The sequence below is a fragment of the Chanos chanos genome, chromosome 1, assembly GCF_902362185.1.
Source record: "Chanos chanos chromosome 1, fChaCha1.1, whole genome shotgun sequence".
Taxonomy (NCBI): Eukaryota; Metazoa; Chordata; class Actinopteri; order Gonorynchiformes; family Chanidae; genus Chanos; species Chanos chanos.
Window position 1 is genome coordinate 26975781 of NC_044495.1, and position 20082 is coordinate 26995862.

At 42.0% G+C, this 20082-nt stretch overlaps 1 protein-coding gene across 1 annotated transcript; it reads right to left on the reverse strand.

Annotated features, from left to right (window-relative positions):
• Window positions 1-450: 450 nt before the first annotated feature.
• zdhhc17 (zDHHC palmitoyltransferase 17) lies at window positions 451-19522 on the reverse strand. Its single transcript, XM_030776924.1, has 17 exons — window positions 19460-19522; window positions 14070-14173; window positions 12568-12690; window positions 11780-11857; window positions 10931-11075; window positions 10355-10419; window positions 10054-10216; window positions 9773-9898; window positions 8867-9009; window positions 8413-8513; window positions 4276-4400; window positions 3511-3573; window positions 3178-3271; window positions 1816-1899; window positions 1425-1582; window positions 1223-1317; window positions 451-995 (listed from the first exon to the last, which is right to left on the reverse strand). The coding sequence occupies exons 1-17, from the start codon at window positions 19520-19522 to the stop codon at window positions 857-859; spliced, it is 1869 nt and encodes a 622-aa protein (XP_030632784.1). The 3' UTR covers window positions 451-856.
• Window positions 19523-20082: the final 560 nt, after the last annotated feature.

Here is a 20082-nt window from a genome sequence, read left to right on the forward strand (position 1 = left end):
AATTCCAAACCGGACTTTTCCGCAGCCCAGTGAGGGTGACCACTGAGAACAATCCATACTACTCACTGTACATGCCACCACATGACTCAACAACCTGATTGAAATCACAGCACTAGTGAGTCTGGGTAACGCTCTGAGGTCTGGTGACGTGCATGCGAGGGCTTAACCATGCTAAGAGGCCAACATGAAAACAATCCCTTATCAAATCCAAACAGAAAAGTGCTCTATCCCCTCAATTTTGAGAAGACATTTCCCTACAAACCCTAACCTTCTGTTTCAAAACAATCTGGGTTTTCATCAAACAAATGGAGGAAAAAAAATGAAATATGCTGATGACCAAAACAACCCCAGCAAATGAGGGCAAAAACTAAAAAAACAAAACAAAACAAAAAAACAAGGGGGTATATTTAGAAATGAAACTACAGGTTATGTTGCATCCTTTCATTGAACTATGTTTGCAGTGATGACTTCCTGTACTGAAATGTATAGATCCCTTATTTCACTCTTCCTCCTCTGTGCCCGCTCTGTTGGCCTCAGTGCATTTATCTATGGCAGGAGAGAGGAGGGGGTCTGGAGAGAAAGAGGGGAGCACCAGGGCTCCGGTGATGGTGCCGTTAAGTGGTGGTGTTGGCTTGGTTGTAGTAATAGTAGTGGTGGTTGTTTCTCATAACAGCATGCTAGTCCTGGCTGAGTGTAAGTCTTTCAGTGAAGGAGATGGTCCAGGCGAGCGTTTCTCAGAGTAGCGGCACTCCAATGTGAACTTTGAGAAAAAGCCTCTTCCCCTCCTCTCCTCTCCCTCCCTCACCCTTGCTCACTCGCGTTCTCTCCGGCATGCGCTCGTTCTGACCTCTTCGCGCTACACCAGCTGGTAGCCTGAGCCAGACGTCTGGTCGTATTCTATTGTGTACTGCGAGGTCCAGTCCACCACCACTGGTCGAATCAAACCACAGCAGCGGATTTCAAAGAAGTCTATGAGATTCCGCATGCACCCATGACTGCAGACACACACAGAGGCAGAGAAGTGTTACCTTACCTACAACATACTGACTGTTCCTCACTTCATCTTAAATCTACGTACTTTCCCAGCCTGTTGCAGGATAACAATAAAGTCTGACCAGGAGTTCCTGATCATTTTAGTCATTCTCACTTAGCAAAATAAAATCTTTCCTGTGTTATATCAACAAATCAAGATATCATGGTATGTCTTTTGAAAACAACTCACTTGAAGGGACTCTCAATGGACGTTGCTGTGACTTTAAAGTGCTTATATCTCCTGGCATTCATCCTTTCATTTGTAGTGATCCCAAGGCCAGCGATCTGGGGAAAAGAAAAGCCAATAATCCACTGTGCACTGTCTGAGACTGTGACCCAGAACAAAGCGTGTGAAGATGTGAATGGAGTGAAGAGTAGCACATCTGACTTACCTGGTACAGCTGACACATGATGAGCACCGCCACCCACATGAAGTGGAAAATGCTGTTGAGGAACATCCAGAACATCCAGGGTGAACAGGATGCTATCTGAGTGATGTAAATCCACAGGCCATCCTTGGCGTAGTTGGTCGCGCAGTGGATCCTCCAGTCTGAGAAAAGGCATGCAGGTAGTCTGACAACTGGATTTCATCTTAAAGTGTTGGACTTTCCTGTTTTCAACATTTCAATTATGAATACATTTTGGGTAGGAATAAGATACTAGATTACTTCCTAATTATAGGCTTGATACTCTACCAACTATTTGATCAACTCTGGTAAAAAAAAAAAAAAAATCTCCAAGTTCACAGTGCAGGCTGCTAATGATGGCGGTCAGACTACTCACAGCAGATGCAACCGTACATCATCCAGCAGATCATGCAGAGCAGGAAGAACAAATAGCCCATGAAGTAGCGGTGATTCCCACTTCCTGTTGGAAGGAACAAAGAAAAAGAAACAGTGTGAGTCGTGGCTGGTTTCCCGTCGTCTCCCACCAGCTTGGCTCTAGTCCTGAGAGAATGAGGGGTAGGATGGAGAATTCCACTGTACGCTGCCAAGTCACTGTCAGACCAGGGCTCTGGTAAGATGATTTGGAGCAGGTGTAGATTTACTCTTTTAACTGTTGTCCAGTGATACTGTAGACTCAGGGCGATGGGAACATCCTCCAAAGTTTAGGGCTGTTGGCATTTTAAACTAGAGGGTCTTTTTGAGATTAGATCAAAAATCTTTTATGTATGCTAAAGAATATCATTTCGAAATCTTGAGTTTTTTTGTTGCTTCTAGCACAGTCGTTTGATGAAAACTTTAAAATGGAAAACCCTCCGCAGTTCAAGAGAGTTTGAATGTAAGTCAGCTATCAAATCTAACTGGGCTTCACTGATGGACATCAGTTATCAGTTCTAAGTCAGTCATAACAAGCAAAAGAAAATCTTGGTTGAGCCGATACAATGACTACGGTCCCATGTAGAGTGAACTCAGTTTAAATTCTTTTAATAAAAATTAGAAACCAGGGTTGGATTTATATGGGTGAATGACATTAGTAACTCAGATCAGCGTCTGGTCACTCTTATCCAGATCAGGAGTGTATATGAATTCTTTTTATTCGAAATGGGTTATTAAACCATTCACTGGTGGAATATTATGCTCCTATGTTAACACAAGTCCTGACTGCCGTTGTTGTCCAGCTGCATTATGTTTCCTGTTTCTTTAGTCTATTTCCCATGGCCGCCTGGCCAAACAAGAACAGGCAGCTCTGGGGACAGGTCATGCCTGCATCATTCTCACTTTAAAAAAAAAAAAAAAAAGCAAGCATAAACCTGTTTATGGGACACTTGTGGGAAGCCTAAAGACTTCTTTACCCCTGCTGACTAAGTGCACAAGTCCAGACAAGAATCAAACAGCCAAAGTGTCTTCAGAACAACTGATGGGAACAGACAGCTGCTGACACATCGTGACAAGGTGTCTTCACAAGAGGCAAAAAACAACCAAACAAACAAAAACACCAGCAAGTTTCAAACATGTGGGGTGAACTCTTACACTGCTGGTAGAGGATCCAAAGAAAAAAGGTGGAGCACAGTGTTAATGATTTCTTCATGGAGTCTTTTGTTGGCAACATGTGCTGCTACTGACAAGATAGCTAATTGCACTGATGGGAATCATAATCCAGTGAGCACCAAGGTACAGCACAGCTTTTCATGTTGTAACCTACCTACACAGTTGCCCACCCATGGACAATGGTGGTCAAACTTGGCAATGCATCTGTTGCACACAGCACAGTGTTTGGACCTGATGGGCTTCCGTATCTGTTTCAAAAAGGCGACACAGCGAGACATCAAGTTGCTGGGTTGACCCTGCTGTAAAACGACTAAATGCTATCAGCCCTCACTTAATGCGACCATCTATTATTCAAATAACCAATGCAAATGAGGGAATTTGATTATCTCTATAGGTTTCAAGGAGTATTACGTGTCAGCATTTCCAGTGAGAGCACATTACCTTTAAAACCAAAGAGCATGATGGCAAAGACAGCAACAACACTTACCAAGCAGGTGCTGCAGAATATGCTTAGGTCCAGACTGCCTGTCTCTGCCAACTCAACAATAGTCTAGGAGGAGAGAGAGGGGGATGAGCATTAGTTTGGCTATACTGCAGACCCTGGCATAACCACCATACATACGCTACTTAGATATACTGAGACAAGAAAGAACTTGTAGAGTGAGTGTTTAAGGTGACTGAAGAAATCAGTTAAATAGGTTCAATTTGTCAATGTGGCCAAATCATCCAGATATATGTTTAAAATCTTTGATTCTTACAAATGTGTTCTGTCTGAAACTCCTCATTGATGAAATTGATGCAAGTGCTCAATACAAAGACCTGAGGGTATGTTATCAGTGCACAGCATTTCTACAGCTTGAGCACTGTCTCCATATAGTATAAAGAAAGAATGAGGAGGGGGGGCGGCAGGCACACGGGGGAGTTTCCTTCACCCATTACCACTGCAGACCAAGTGGTAACGAGGTAGCTATTTATGGCATACTCATCAGTCAAACAACAGAGCTGCAAGAGCAGTGTATGGGACTATGCTCCATTGGGAAGCACTAATGAGACCAGTCAGACCATTGATGTTATGTGACCATCAGTGCCAGGACCTCAATAAAAGCTACTGGACACAAGAATGTATCAAAATAAAAGCAGTTGTGGATGGGTCCTTGAGATGGTTTAATTAAAACTTGTACACACTCTCTTTATGTTTTGTTCTGTTTTCTGGAAGGAGGAGGGGTGACTTTGTGCAGTTTAACACACAAACCTTTTTCTTCTGTTCTTCTGAGGCTTTAATGATCCCTGGGTCAGACTTCCAAGACTTGCCAAAATTGTAGAACAGAGCCACGCTGTTCAGTAAGAATGGCAGATGAATGGTGACAAAAGGGAGATGTGTGGGGAGTTAAGGAGAACTCAAAACCCATGTGTAACTTTTCCAGTCATAAAAATGATAACACTACTGATGCACACAAGGGTGGCAAAAATGAGAGATCCCCTTATGCTAAACATTTTGTACAACAGTAAAGAACAGCATGTCGTAAACATCAGAAGTCTATTACTCACTGTCACTAGTCTGTTATTTACAGTAACCACAAATGGAGCTTCAAACCAGTCGTGTTACCCTTTAATTGAGGAAAATGGGGCTGACATGACTTTGGATAAATGGATGTTTGTGGGGAGTCTCTAGGTCAGAGTAACGAGCACAGAAGCTAACATACTGAAGAACAGCACTCCAGCTGATAGAACCTCCAGTTACAGTCCTCCTAACACAACTGCCTTTTCTCAATTATCTCTCTCTAGTGCACATACCCAAACCAGCACCTGATAGGAAACACTGTGTATGAAAATAACACCACAATTGTGCTCACGACCAAATAAATAACCCTATGAACACATCCACTGACACTGGTGCTCTGGTGACAGAATCACAAATTGCTGTTCAGTGTAAATTATCCCTTTGTGAGCACGTATGAGAAAGTATCAAAGTAATGGATTACATTAGATTTGGACTCTGCATCTTAAATGACTTCATTTAGGGTGTATGTCCCCATGGGCTCATCCAAAAAGCAAAACATCCGCATACACAATGAATTACACTGAGCCGTCAAGTCCCTGAAGTTACAGACTACCTCCAGTGGGTCTGAGACAAGGATTTTCTAAATAAGAGAGAGCCTTGGCAAGACATGGCTTGTCAAATGTCACAGAGCTCCCAAGAAGGATCCCTACACTCCATAGCACACAGCTGTCAGTCCAGATGTGTGAAAGAACTCAACAAACTTCAAAACAAAGTGGGATTTTTCTAGTACAGAACAAGAACCTTTTTTTTAGTGCAGGTGATGGTCATGGATGAATGATGTACAAACAAACCACATGTCCCATAAAAACTAGCACAGAATGAATTAAATACAGTGACTAATGTGCTTCGGGCAAATGAACAACCACTGACTGCCTGAGCCTGTTTGTGTGTAATGATCTGTCCAATGTGACAGCCATCTCATGAGACACTCTGTGATGGTGATTCAAGTTAGCACAGTCTGCTCATTTCATGGTCCATTTGTAAAGAACTCAATGGCTCACCAAACTATTACTCCAACCCGCTGTGCTGTGCTAACAGCAACGCTAATAGTTAAACAATTGTTCTTTGGTATGACACATCCTTCCACTTTCAACTTTTGAAATGATCACACCTTCAGTGCTGCCATGGCCTCCTCTCTGATGCGTCATTCGCTCTCTTCAAGACAGACATTTTAAACAAATGACACAAAATTTCCCATTTTAACTCAGTAGGCTCGGAAATACCTCCATATTAGAACCACATGTCCAAGACAAAAAAAGCGAAGAGTCCTCAGGTGAAACTCTCTGTACCTCTACAGAGCACTGTACTTCAAACATCTCACTGTTAACAAAAGTAGCTTGCATGTGGTGGCCAATAACTTTGACTCAGTTATTCAGGACAGCATTAAAAAAAACCCAACAACAACAGGATTAATTATTAAAAGCCTGAGACTGCACTCCTAGAAACTGTAACAAGACAATAAGAGATAATAATAACTCAGAGTTTTTAGATCAATCAAGGCTGCCTGAAGCTTCCACAGAAAACTTGTCCCGTTTGTATTTCTTAACAGCTGCTGCTGATTGGGATGTGTAAAGCAGTACAAAAATCCAATACTGCAAAAACAGCAATCACAATGAAAAGGATATTCTGGTTTCACCTTGAGCTAATATCTGACTTGGAAAGGGTTTCAGAGAGAAATGTTGGCTGGGATCCCACCAAAGCATTAGAACCAGTTTCAGCCTATGAGATGTCGGTGAGCATATCGTCAGTTTCTGAGGAGAGCTGAAGGTGCAGCTACCAACCTGCACCTGCCCTGTAGCAGACACAAAACCAGGAAAACAGCAGCGGCCCACAACTAACTTTTAACAGCACACCCATAATGTATAACCACCACCTAGTAAACTGTGTGAAGACACGGCTCACCGTGGTTGTGTGCTTGGGTTGTTACAGATAACATTTCTCATGGAACATGAAAGAAGCGTGTTGGTCACAAGGTAGCTGAGGAGGTGACTCCATCCTAACATGTATTTGATTCTGTTTCTGGTGGCTCAGATTCACAGCGATACAAATCACTGTCATTCTCTATGTGTTTATTTTTGTTGTGCAAGTGACCATAACTGTGACTCCCATCTGCTGTGTCTGTCAAAGATTTAAAATTTTTGGAGATCCTCAAACTCTTGTGTATTCTCTTTTAAAATCCATAAAACAGCTGTGGATTCATCCTATTCTATACAAGTGATCCCTTCTCTGAATGCTGATAACTTTACTTGCCCTTCCTCACCTGCCATATCTTTTACATCCCTTGCAGACAAGACAGCTGGGTCTTTGCTAGCTGACTGAAATTTCTCCAATACACTAGTTAGCTTTCTACAGCATTTTGGGTTACTTTTATTTGAAAGGCACCATTAGCACCATTTTATTTTGAAAAGCACCATTCACAACCTATAGTGATGGAAATATCAAGAATGGCAAATGGAAAAAAAGTCCAGATTTTGTGTCAGGATTTGATTTGCTTAAGCCTGGCAGTTGCAGGTCACTGATCTATCAAGCCCTGCAAAGAATTTCCCAGCAACCAGCAGCACACGCTGAGAAAAAGAACAACTTGATTTTCCAACGTTTTCCTGGATCAGAGTAACAGTAAATAAAACCACAAATCGACAGTAGGGTAAAAGGTCCAACAACACCAGCCGACGAAACGCATTCAGCAACACTGTCAAGACCAGATCATATTTCAAATCTGTCTCATATGCTTAAACACTTCAGCACATCTAAAGTCAGAGCATTCTGTCAAAATTCCACAAGCAATGCAACTTCAATCTCCGCATAACATGAAACAGCAGGAAAACATGTTATCTTCTAAAAATTTTCTTCATTCTCTCAACCTCACACTTGACCCATTTTCTAAATGGAATATTTCCCATGTGTCTGTCCATCAGGAGCTGCTGCCACAGGAGCATGTGAATCCCACTGCTTTCCTCTCTGTCCCTCACCCTTGAACACAGCCACACAAGTTACTTCCTTTCCCTTCTCCTTTGTCACACCCAAGTTTGTTTAAGTTTCCAGTTCTCTGGGGTCTCCCTGTGATGTGAAAGAGAGATAGGAGTTGTTTTGGATTAAAGCAAGGGTCTGTAGCCAGCATCTCAGATGTGTCTGACTAACTGCCATGTGTTGAAGTTCTCGTAGGCATTACGAAAGATGTTGTGAGGTTACGGGCAATCTGAAGTCAAACGGGTCAGCGGCTCTACTCTTATATCCCCACACACAAAACATATTTCTCCATACAGGATGTTTAAGATTTTACTAAAACCTGATAATGTAATGGTAATTTTAGCTCTCTGATTAGTGATTCATTAGAATCACTTAAAGCAAATCACCTCTGAGGACTCTTGCTATCAACGTTTTGGACAGCCTACATCAGCAATAAGCTGGAAATATGACTCAGTTTAGGGGTAAGCCAAATATTTAAAAAGCAGCAGACTGCTTGGCGAACAGTGAGTGCAGGTGACTGGTCTTTGGTTATGCATCCACTCTAATGCATAATGAGTAATAAGAGGGGCACAGATAAAGTGGAGGCAGCTCTTCTGTCAGCACAGTAGGCTGGTGTTACCAAGGAAACCAAGGATGCACAGAGGCTTCATGCTTACAATAATCAGACCAATAAGGAGGTTAGAGAAACAGTTATTTCTTTCAAAACCCCCCAAATCCTATTCCTGTTTAGAGGAAGGTGCTCTCTTTGTTCGATAAGTAATTGCAATGTTATCTTGCCCAAGAATATTTTAGAGGGATCAGGATTCAATCACGTCATCGGACACAAGAAAACAAATGGAAGGTCTTTAGAGAAAAGGATATCATTCCAGAACCAGTAAAACCATGTGATGTACATCCAGAACTTGGTGGCCAAATAGATACCCAAGGGCAGTGCACTATGCATGGAGTGGTCAAAGAAGGACCTAGAGAAACAGAGAGAACTTGTTATTACTATTACTGTCCAGATCAGGCTGTGGAGTTAAACCACATTGTTAAACAGAGCCTCATTCTGTTGACAGGCCCTCTTGTTGACTGCACACTACTGTATATGCAAAGAGACCACAGGAGACAGCTCCAGGGAAAGATACTTCGAACATTTCTAGGAGCAAAACCTATAGATCCTAGTAAGGCCCTCAACAAGCAACAACACCTCCAAATGTATAACAGCATATACAGTTGGTGAGTTAACGCCAGTTGGAGCTACTAAAGGCCTGAGCAGCAGGGCCAGAAGGCTTTATCAAATCAGGTCTGCGGGGAGTGTTTGTGGGTGACGTACTTGGAGAGGAACTGCACTGCAAGCCACACAGCCGCATACATGAGACCCTTGATGAGCCACGAGTCAATGTTCAGGTCTGCGATGAATCCTACCAACCAAATGACCACAAAAGGTGTACCCAGCATCACCTTCTGCCTGAACTCCTGTGAGAGGGAAGGGAAAAAAGAAAGATTTCAAGCCCCCTTTATCACCTGATATATTCAAGCGTACAAAATATAACCATCCGCCATTCCAACAGTGCAAAGAGAAAACAGGAGGAAGACAGATCAGAGGGAGTAATGGCATGACAGAGAAATAAAATACACTCCGGTCCAGAGTTTTCAGAACCTGTTCCTTAACAATTTGGACCAAGGCTGTGAATATACACAGAAGCAAAAGTAAAACCAAGATTGTCACAATAAAACTGAGAATGTTTCTGTGGCAGAAAAGATATACCTGGAGGTTATTCTAAGCTCTGTGTCTGTATGATTGTAGTGAAAAAGACCAGAGCCTGAAGGTGCTAATTATGTCCTAGGCCTCTGACAGCTGTGTCTAGACAACAGCTAGATCTGGCCACAGGCTAATCACTACCTCTGACTTCTTGCTACTTCCAGTTACTGCACCCAAGCTGAGAAAATTCAATGTTAGCCACTACCTTGTCTACAACAAAGTAGCAATTTTCTCCACACAGGCTCTCAATAAAGTGTTTGAGATGCTTACAACAGAGGTTACATGAGCATGTACAACTAAGAAAGCCCCACTGAAGTAGAGCATCTGAGGCTACTTCCAAAAGAACCCGAGTCCTCATGGTATTCCCTCTGACTATTTACCGACTGGATTACAAACTCTTGAGACCAGAGGCATTACGTTTATTTTAGAGTTGCTTTTCAGTTTAAAGGCATATGGTAGCAGCCTGTGGACACTTACCTTGTCCATTTTGAGTCTCTTCAGGTAAGAGGGGCTGTCATAACCTTTGGCCTGCCGGGCCTCCTGTAAATGGTTGATCATCCACACATTTTTCCTCTGTTTGGCCAAATCCAGTGGTGTCTCACCCTACCAAGAAGAACAAATAAACAAACAGCAGTTTAACTATATGCTATGCAGGCCAACAAAATGACTAGTAATCTACTGCCCAAACGTACATGATAATTCAGCTCAGCAGCTTTCCAGAATGTAAGCTGAAAAGGAAGAGAGAGACCTGCACCCACCTTGATATTCTGGGCATCCACATTGGCATTGGCATCCAGCAGCAGGCTAATGACAGTGGTGTTTCCAGCCAGCACTGCCCAGTGGAGCGCTGTATTCTTATGGTACTTATCACCCAGGTTCACTGACACATTAAACGTCAACAGCAACCTGGTAGGGTCCACACTGTCAAAAAGGAGGGAAACAGGCCTTTTTTACTACAAGAAAATCAGACAAGCAAATCTAATGATGTTAATTCCTCAGTTTCTTTAAGAGAAGAAGTCCTATGCACATCCAAACAGATGCTTATCAAGATTCACAGACCTGTGTGTTCTATAAGCTGCCCACATCAGAGGAGTCATACCATTCTGGTCCATCATGTCCACATCCTATAGGAGGAGGACAAAGAAAGAGAGGGAGAGAAAGAATAAGAAAGAAAGAGACAGCACTCAAAATCAGATATCGGAAACAAAAGCTGTAAATATTGATTCTTTGGACATGTTTGAATAAATGTGTGTGTGAATGTCATGACTCAGCCAAAAGTCAGGCAGACAGTAATAAATGATCTAGCACACCCTGGTGGTTTTGGTGGTTATAACACTTGCTATGATAGAGAGCACATTTAAGATAGTGAGCAGACTAATGTATGATAATTAACTAGACTAATGAATCCCTTGTGGTCTTCTAGCTCTATAAAGTGTGAATATGAGACAAATTAAGATAAATATTCCATCAATGTCTACCAAATAGCCTGCAAACACAGCAAAAAGAAAAAAAAAAGAATTCTTAAGCCAACTGACTAGAACCATTTCCCTATGGCGCGCTTACCAGTGACAGGACTGCAAATCAGAAACCTTTTTTCTAAAGACACCAAACATCAGCAAACACACCAGTGCGTACCTGTCCTTTAGCGATGAGGTAAGCCACGATGGAGGTGTGTCCAAACTGAGCTGCCAGGTGGACACAGCTACAGCCCTCGCCGTCGATGAGCGAAGGGTCAGCACCGTACTTCAACAACTGCACCACCATGGAGAGGTGGCCCTGCCTACACAGACAGGAAGACACAGAAAAACATCACTCTACTGTCACCACAACCAGTCTTTAACCCAGTAATTATGACATTAAACTGGCCCATTTAACAAACACTTCTGTTTCGGCTACGCCCTAAAGCAATGAGAAATCATTCACATACCAAAGTGAATAAATGAATGCGAGTGTTGGCGTGAACAGTAGAGAGATGGTATGATTCAAAGGACTACTCTGATGTGATATAGAATTGGATTAGATTTCAGTTTATGTGTCAGACGATGAGTTGTAAAGGTCAGTGGTGGGAGGGGAGGAGATCTCAGTGACTCATTCAGAGAGAGTGCAGGGTGAGGACTGAAACCCCCCTACTGAGCCCATCAATAATGCACTCCAGTTTCAGGTCTCATGCAAGGGGAGGCCAATAACTCCACACAAACAAACAAACCAGGTCAGTGCTCCACCAGTCACACAAGTGAGTAAGTTCAACAAAGATGAGAAGGCTTCATTCTTTTAAAAATTTCCTTTTTTGGGACTTTCCAGACAGGAGTTTTTGGACGACATAAGATAATACTCTCTTATCATGTCATGCTATCGGTTTAAAAATACTGATATAATCTCAGAGACGATCTTGTTGAACTGTGTGACAGGCTCTGTGCATTTTCTCTCAGGACAGTTCTGATAAATGAAAGTTCCTCTCTGTGCAGCCTTGGCTCTTTTTTGTACCTTGTAGCCCAGTGCAGGGGCGTTGAGTTGAGGTCTCCTCCAAGCTGATCCACAATGGCACCCTTAGATATGTAGTACCTATGGATGAACAACACTGTGTACTGAATAATGCAAATGTGAATTATAACAGAGTGACAAAACAACTGACAGTAGCAGAGAGAGACCCAGGTTGGGACATGCCTCTGCTTCCCAGCAAACAGCATTGTTAATTCAGCAATCACAGAGGGTCAGAATGGTGTTTCTGCAGCCAGAAAGTAGAAAACCTTTTTGTTCCCTTTTCCTTCAGCAATAAGCAGAGAGGTACTTCATATTGATACTGACAGAATGTATTGGAGAAGGAAGAGCTAGGTGAACACAAACACATGCACAAGAGGGATCTTGATGGCAATTTCCGCCCCTGCAGTTTTGATTTGCTTAGAACACAGATGCAGAGAGAGCTACACTCTGTACCACAAATGTATGACAGACATAAATCACCCTTAAAAGTCTGCTCACTGTGTGTCTGTGTGAGGGGGGAGAGGGAGAGAGGGAGAGAGAGAGAGAGAGTGACACTGTATGTGAGACAGACACTGACACAACTGGAACATAAAATTATACTGGGAATAGTTTCCGAACATCATGTTTATTCATCGCCTCCACTGAGTCCATAATTTCCTCTGGGCATAACACGTGTAATACATTTATTAAGAACATGTGGGGATATTGGATTGCTCTTCTGGATTTCTCTGAATCTAAATCGAATGAGACGACAGGAACATTAAACGGCGGACTGTGAAAATGCCACTCACTTGACCAGGTCTATCCTGTTATTGATGGCTGCCCAGTGCAGGAGTGTGACGTTCTCTTTGTCTGGCTGACGCACATCATATCCCGCCTCCACCAGCTCTCTGCAGCGCTCAAAGATGCCATACCTGTGGGTTAAGAGGTGAACGCTTGTCAGCTTTGCTACTGCACAGTTGTCTACAAACCTTGCAAATGAGTCCTGTGTTTAATCCAACATTACTCATAATTATGCTACAGATTGAGACAGGAGACCGAGGCAGAGAGCCAAACACAGGTACTTGATCAGGGCAGCGGCCTGGGTATATTATCCATTCTGTGGCGAGACGCCACATGGTAATGAAATACTCACACAGTGACAGGGGAGGCTGAGGCAAGATTCTGTCAGGGAAATGAGATTGGCTGATATATGAGTAGTCACAGTGCAACATGCAGGGAAAACAAAACTCTCTTAGCCAAGGCTAAATCACAGAGGGAATAAATTCTCTGTTAGCGGTTCCTGTGAGGCCCAGCTGAGGTCTGTCACCTCACACATAAACATGCTCTAGGGAGATCACTTATGAACTGGCTATAGCTGAGCACTCTGCACTAGACTGAGAGCAGGGAGAGCCTGGTGGGAAAGCAGACTGGAAGGGTTATTGCAATCTGCCGTACTGAGGGTATTGTTAATGACGAAATCTAAGCTTACAGTGTTACAGTAGAGACTGCTCAGATTTTAAGCTTGTATATTTCCTTAAGTAATGTTTAGTGAATGCTTTCAAACATGACTGGAACAGCGTGATTGTTCATAAAACGAAAAAAAAAAATGTCATCCATTAAATTTTGCAGTTTAACTTGAATATATCTGGATTAAATTCCAGGCTGACTCTGGCCAAGGAGATATGGTTATTTTACAGACTCTCACCACAGACAGCTTTTATCTGATACATGTTTACAGGAAACTAATGCCCAGACATTTCAGGCAGCAGGTGAATGAATATGGCTGAGGTTTTCACCTGAGTGAGTTTTCACAAGAATGAGCCATCTGATTTTCACAGTGTGCCACACAAACATGAATCAAACAGAATGACCGAAACACGCAGCAATACGATTCAGAGAAAAGTCAGGAATAGTCATTTAAAACAATATACAGGCTTCATTAGTTCTATGCAAATTGGTGCATTACCTATGACATTCTTCAGTATTTCCATGTGAATGACAACTAGGAAATATACACACAATTAATTTGTTCTAACATTACATTTAGAGTTCCAATACTGAATTTATATCCAAATGTCAGTTTTTCCAAACTATATACTCTGTATACAGAGCAAATACATTTGGGAACAAACGACATTTAAGAACAAACTGAATGATTCTTAGAGAACCACAGGGGTTAACACCAGTGAGTATAGTGTGGTTCCTCCCTGTGTGCGGTTGTGTTTTTGTGTAGAGGCTGCTCTACTCTCTACACAAATGCAGCAGGGAATCCTAACCATTTGTTGATAGCACTCCATCTCTACCAACTTACTGTGTGGCTTTGACGATGTCCCAGGTGCTGTAGTCATCCACGTGGCTCTTTCGGCCGACATTCTCAGTGTAGCCATGGTTGTAGTGACTCTGGGGCTTGATCTCCTGTTGGATGGAGTGAGAGCGAGAGAGAGAGAGAGGACAGAAACAGAATTAAAAATGAGAAAGCAGTAGTAGCTGGTCTCAGATGAGAGCAGAGAGAGGGGGACGGAGTGAATGGGCACTTTAACGCCACATCACACAGCCCTTCACATCTTATCAGTGTCTGTGTAAATGGTAGACTAAGTCTGGTTAGTCTTTATCTCCTAGAGTGGGCTGCAGCCTGCCACAAACGAACATTCCCAATTCCTACAGTCTTACACTGAGCTCCGTTCAACACCATCCCTCCTGAAACACAGATAGGTGGACTCACATCTGTCTCCTGCACAGTGTTTCTGTTAAGACAACGATGATGATGCTAATAAATGCACAGGGGGGTGAGGGGGTGAGCACCAGATGTCCATAAGATTCTGGGACCACCACTGATTAGCAGGGGGAAGGGTTTGGCTAGCTCAGGCAAAATGAAAAGCCTCGAACAGACCTAAAATGGTCACAGTCCATTACATCCCACATTCAAAAACAAAAGCTCACAAACTCAGGCAGCAGGAATGGAATTAACCCTGTTTGCTACACGACTATTTGAAAATACAAAATCATGTTTATTAAAGCAAACTCCCTCACTCATTCTCTCTTGAAATATCACCATACCACAATCAGAGGCAGCTATAAGAACACACAAAAGATCAATCTGATCTCAAATCATGTCAAACTTCCATGCTAAACAAGGATGTTTTGACAATACAACCAAAGTTTAATCTATGTGTACAAAATATCCGCAATGCATTACACAGCTCCAAAAGATGATAAATGTAGCCTTCATTGGCTGCCAAAAGCAGATGTTTTCTCAAATTAAGATCAGCCTATATTTGACACACACACATGCTGAAAAATAGGATAGAAAGACAAGTCCCAGGTCGGGCTAGTAGAAAGCCAGAGCATATCTGTGTTGATGTTTACGGGCTCACTGGAAGGGCCACGATTGCTTGTAAAAGACTTTAGAGAATAAAAGACTTGACAGTTTCTCACGAGAGATACTAAGGCATTTTTTCCTGTCAATGCATTCATTATGATCACAGCCATGAGACATTTCTATCCATTACACCTGACTATCACAAGATTTAGCAGCAAATGAAGGAAGGCTGAACCATCAATTACAAAGTGCAGCAAATTGCCACAAACAAGTATGACTCCACAAACCTCAAACAACTTTCATTAGATGTCTGTCAGACCTATGACCCCAATTTTAGCCCACTCCCAAAGCACTCCATTTCACGTTCATATCAGCTCTCACTCGGTTAATGAATAAACACAGGATTAATGGTACATAGCCTGTAAACGCATCCTCATATAGAGAAGCCATGAACACTGCAACACCACTGCAGTTTCCAAGTTCAGTGTGAGGACTTACTGTCTCATTACTGCATACATGTAAGCAGCATATGATTCAATGAGACAGTGCAGATCCACAAACCATCAGCCAAATGACAGGCTAGAAATATGTAGGACAGATTTAGCTACGGGTGCAGATCGGAAACGTTATCTCCAGAGATGTTTTCTAATTCAATATTGTGACAGTCATTTCCATTGATAAGGGAAATGAGGAAAGGAGCCACCTGCAGGATTGTTGTATAAGCCAAAGTCTCTGGGCCCCGAGCAAACAAATATACATAAGATTAATCTTTCCTCTCAACACATGACTGACTATGGCCAGGCTGGGTTCTAATTATCTTTCTGTTGCCCATGGATCGACTGGCGAATGTGTTGAGGTAAATCAAGCTATCTTTGCGGCTGTTCCAGAGCAATACACCGACTTTTGTTTCATACATTTCTGTTTTATCCAGGCTATGTGTCTGTATGTAGAGCAGCCAATATAGGAGTTTGCTCTTGCATCCAAATCATGCAACAAACAGGCCTGGTCATTAGCATTTTAATCCAGGCCAAGAATATTGGAGCTCCATTCTGCAGTGACAGAAAAACAACATAACGAGGGGATGCCAAGGAAAGTCTTCTATTTCAAATGTTGCTGCAAAGGAATATTTTGACGTTTAAAAGCATTTTCAGTGTTTTATATTTTGTAACCATATTTTCATATTCCCACAGTAAGCCAGGCTCACTCAAATGATACTATCAGGTGTAAGAGCCATTTGCTGACAAATTTTTTTATTGTTCCTGACCTCTTCTGTATTCTCTGCATCAACGTTAATGAATACCATTCTTCACTACAGTGCACTGTTGCTATGTTCTTTACCTTTGTTGTATGACAATCACAATCACACAACAGTGCTTATTACTACAGCATGTACTTATGAGGACTGTCTGCTGTCTCAAATCAGCTATATTTATGCTGGTGCCGTATATATTGACTACGTAAACTGAAATAAATAGTGAACTAAATTAATGTAACTGTTAATAAAGAGCACAAACATGTTGTCCTCTGGATCTGCAGATAAAGAAACATTGCTATAGAAGGCCAAAACTACATCCATTTGTTTTTCCCCCTAAATCATTTCCACCGTACAAAAAAACACCTCCCTCACACTCTGCCACAAAAACATTGTATAATGTACTCTACACAATGATTTGTGAACACTGTCAGCCTAACATGACTCATAGCATATCAATACTAACAGCCATGCCAAGCTGCTGATAAAGAGGGGTAGTAAACCTTCAGGTCAATCAAGAACAATGATTATGCATGTTCTCACACTGTTCAGGTTTCATTTCTCTAGAGCAGAGAATGCAAGATCACAATCACTGGTGATTTAACAATCACATGGAAAGCTTGTGATACACAGCTGGGCTGAACTGGGTGGGCATTTTGTTGTAAACCAAGAGGTACTACAGCAAATCCAAGGGAAGGCAGCGGCCTATTCTGACATGCCGATGCCAACGTCCCCTCTGTGGCGAGAGTGTCATGCTCACCTTGCACTATTAAATACCTACAACGCATCATGAAGGTTACATTAATGGAGCACAAGGTTGTACATTCAACTCTTGAAGGATCACCAAGAGCATTATATCTAGGCCAGCGAATCAGCAAATTGGTGTTTTCTAGGGGGGCAGATGAACAGATGACTCCTCCTCAACTGGTAAAGCATTTGATGGCCCTCTCCGACGACATGGAATACATGGGATCCAATGTATGCAATACCTACTCCGGGTTGAAGCCTCTGATTGGACATTGTGAAAAGGAGAACAACTGAACTGTCTGTCTCTCCAACAACATTTGGATGTTTCACATTAAAGAATGACAGCTTACTCTTCACTCACCTACTATTCAGCTATAGATCAAATCCTTATTGAAAGCAGGAGATTCACCCCATTGACATATGGGCTCATCCTAACACTGACCCTCACTTCAGTGTAGGTATGCCAGACAGCTCTTCAATCAAACACTATAAAAAAAACTTTTTTGGCATTTTTCACCAAAAACATGCATTTTCTTCAAGGAATGTCAACTATTTTTGTTTGAACAGCCCCTGAGTGCCACGTACATTCAGAATTTCAAAATCTAAAACAAGTTCCATTAAATGCTGGTCTAGTCATATGTCATATCAGAAAACTATGCATCTCAAAAAATGCAAACATCACCAATTTAACTAAATTAGAGATGTTTAAAATGGACTGTAACCCTACCTAACGATAGAAACTGATATCTCAGTAGAGTTTGTGCCATCAACTTGTTTTGTTCATACAAAAGGGCCTGGGGGTGAAGAAGCTGGGAACAGTTTCAAACTTAGCTATAGTCTCCCCCTTTCCTGTCTTATTTCAATACCTCATATGCAAATGAAGGCACTGTGGTTTCAAATTTCCCCCCAAACAACCATCAAGCTCTTTATCTGGCAAGGCAGTTGAGCCAAGAATAGTAAGACTTATTTACACAAGATAACTGCTCTCCAGTCAACAAGCATCCTTACTCATTTTTGGTAAAAGTCTATGCAACCTGTTTACTTGTAATTCTAAAGATGTGACCTCTTCAATTCCGAAGCACAGAATTCCAGTTTTATGTCCAGTAATCTAAGTTTATGGAGCAATCCTACAATAATGAGTTAGCCAGTGGGGAAAAAAACAGAGATCACTTGCATTTAAATTGCGTGGGCACATTCAATTTACACTCTATCACTGGGTCATAAAACAATGTCATGGCTGTTTTCAGGGCTTGATGTCCCAAATGACAACTCAAGAAGGTGATTTTCAGGTAGGGTTATCATGCGTTCTCAGCTTGCCAGGCCATGGAGCCTAAACCATCGCAGCAAAACCACTGAAATACAGGAGCAGAGTGAAGTAGTGAAGAAGTGATTTTGAATAGAAGGGCCTAAGAGTTTGAACAAAACTCAGAATGCTTATCTCTCACGGTTGTAAGTCAACCTCTGGAAAGAACGTTCAAGGAAACAGACGTACAAATATCAAAAATGCACTGTCCCTAATCATACTAATACCAACAAAGGCTATAACAATGCTAAACGCCGCGTCAATGATTTGAGTTCTTTAATTATGATTATGGCACACGTTTTACTGCAAAATGCGTATAGGCTCGGTGACAACGAATAAAAGATTGCTTCTGCAAATGGCATGCGCTTTATTTATTACTGCCAGCGAAAAACAAATATCAAGGAATTGTACAAAGGGGTGACGGTTGTATTAACAGGCACTGCTAAATGTTTCGAGATGATGAGGTAAGCTAGCTGCTGGCCTAAACCCCTCGTTTACCTCCAGATTATCAGAATACCCTCGATGTTAAAAATTACCACGTTGTCTTGGACAGAAATGTATGTTGGTACACTTAAACAATTGTATTCCCATTACAAGCAACAAAAGAAAGCACCAAACCTGGCCTTTTGGTTGCACTCAAGACATCTTAATGAGGCACCATGACAGAGGTTAGACCGCGTCCAGTGTTATTAGCTACCTAGCTAGTCACAGATACAATGCTATCATAGGACAGATCTACATGGTCCGTTATTCTCTGTGTTTTACATTTGAAGATGGCGCAGCTCATCACACGGCGTATCATGGGAATGTTAGCCATACGGAATTTTAGTGATAATCACTGTCTTTAAAAAGAGTGACTAAAGACATCATACAATTTAGCAAGCTAATACCAGCTGGTATGCTATTACGCAGTAGGGGGAGTTCTGACATGTACCACTGGAAGCTGCCCTCTCGCTCATAGCTGGGGCTTCGGGAACAATGCAAAATTGACACGCTTATAATGATAACTGACTGCCAATATAAATTTTAGCAGTCTGTAATTGGCAGGGCATGAAAAGCTGCAGAGGCCAAATATCTTACCTCTGGATGGAGGATAGGGACACATCCAGCTTCTTTCTCATATTCATCCATAGCGTCAGCCATCTTGATGATCAACCTCGCCGAGCATTATGGGAAGCAACGTTCTTCAGAGAAACAAACAGGAGGAGGGGGTGTTCTGCAAAGCAATGCTCTAAACTCTCCAATCTGCGATTTTCTGTTCAATGTGTCAATGGGATGTGCCCACTGTTGGAGCATTACATCATCGTGTCACAGCATGGCTGTTTATTTTATTTAAAGTAACTCAGGTTTTTGACACTACATTAATATCATCACCCGCTGAAATCTGACATGGGAATATGTGCAAACATCCATACAGTTAATGCAAAACACGACAAGGTTACTGGTTACAGCTTGACTTTTGTCCGTTGAATTGAACGTGCTTTTCTAATGCGCATGAAATCCACCTCAGATGTGTACTGAATTTATCGTTGCGATTCTTTCACACACTGATTAAAAATTTTCTGCTGATTAGGGTTATCCCAAAGTCATTTGCAAAGAAAAGTTTTTTTTATGGCAGCATTTAGAGGTACTTTTAAAAGATAGCTTTAGCTTCTGCTGTTACCTCTCTTGCAGTTACAGTCCAGGTTTCAGGTGATGAGACG

Bases quoted from the DNA above. Each gene is read 5' to 3' on its own strand.
- zdhhc17 (XM_030776924.1), bottom strand. From the start codon at position 19,522: ATGGCTGACGCTATGGATGAATATGAGAAAGAAGCTGGATGTGTCCCT. The intron at 1,900-3,177 runs GTAGGTTACAAC...TCCTTCCAACAG, and splicing joins ATGGGTGGGCAACTGTGTAG to GAAGTGGGAATCACCGCTAC. The intron at 996-1,222 runs GTGAGTTGTTTT...GTGTGTCTGCAG, and splicing joins TCCATTGAGAGTCCCTTCAA to TCATGGGTGCATGCGGAATC.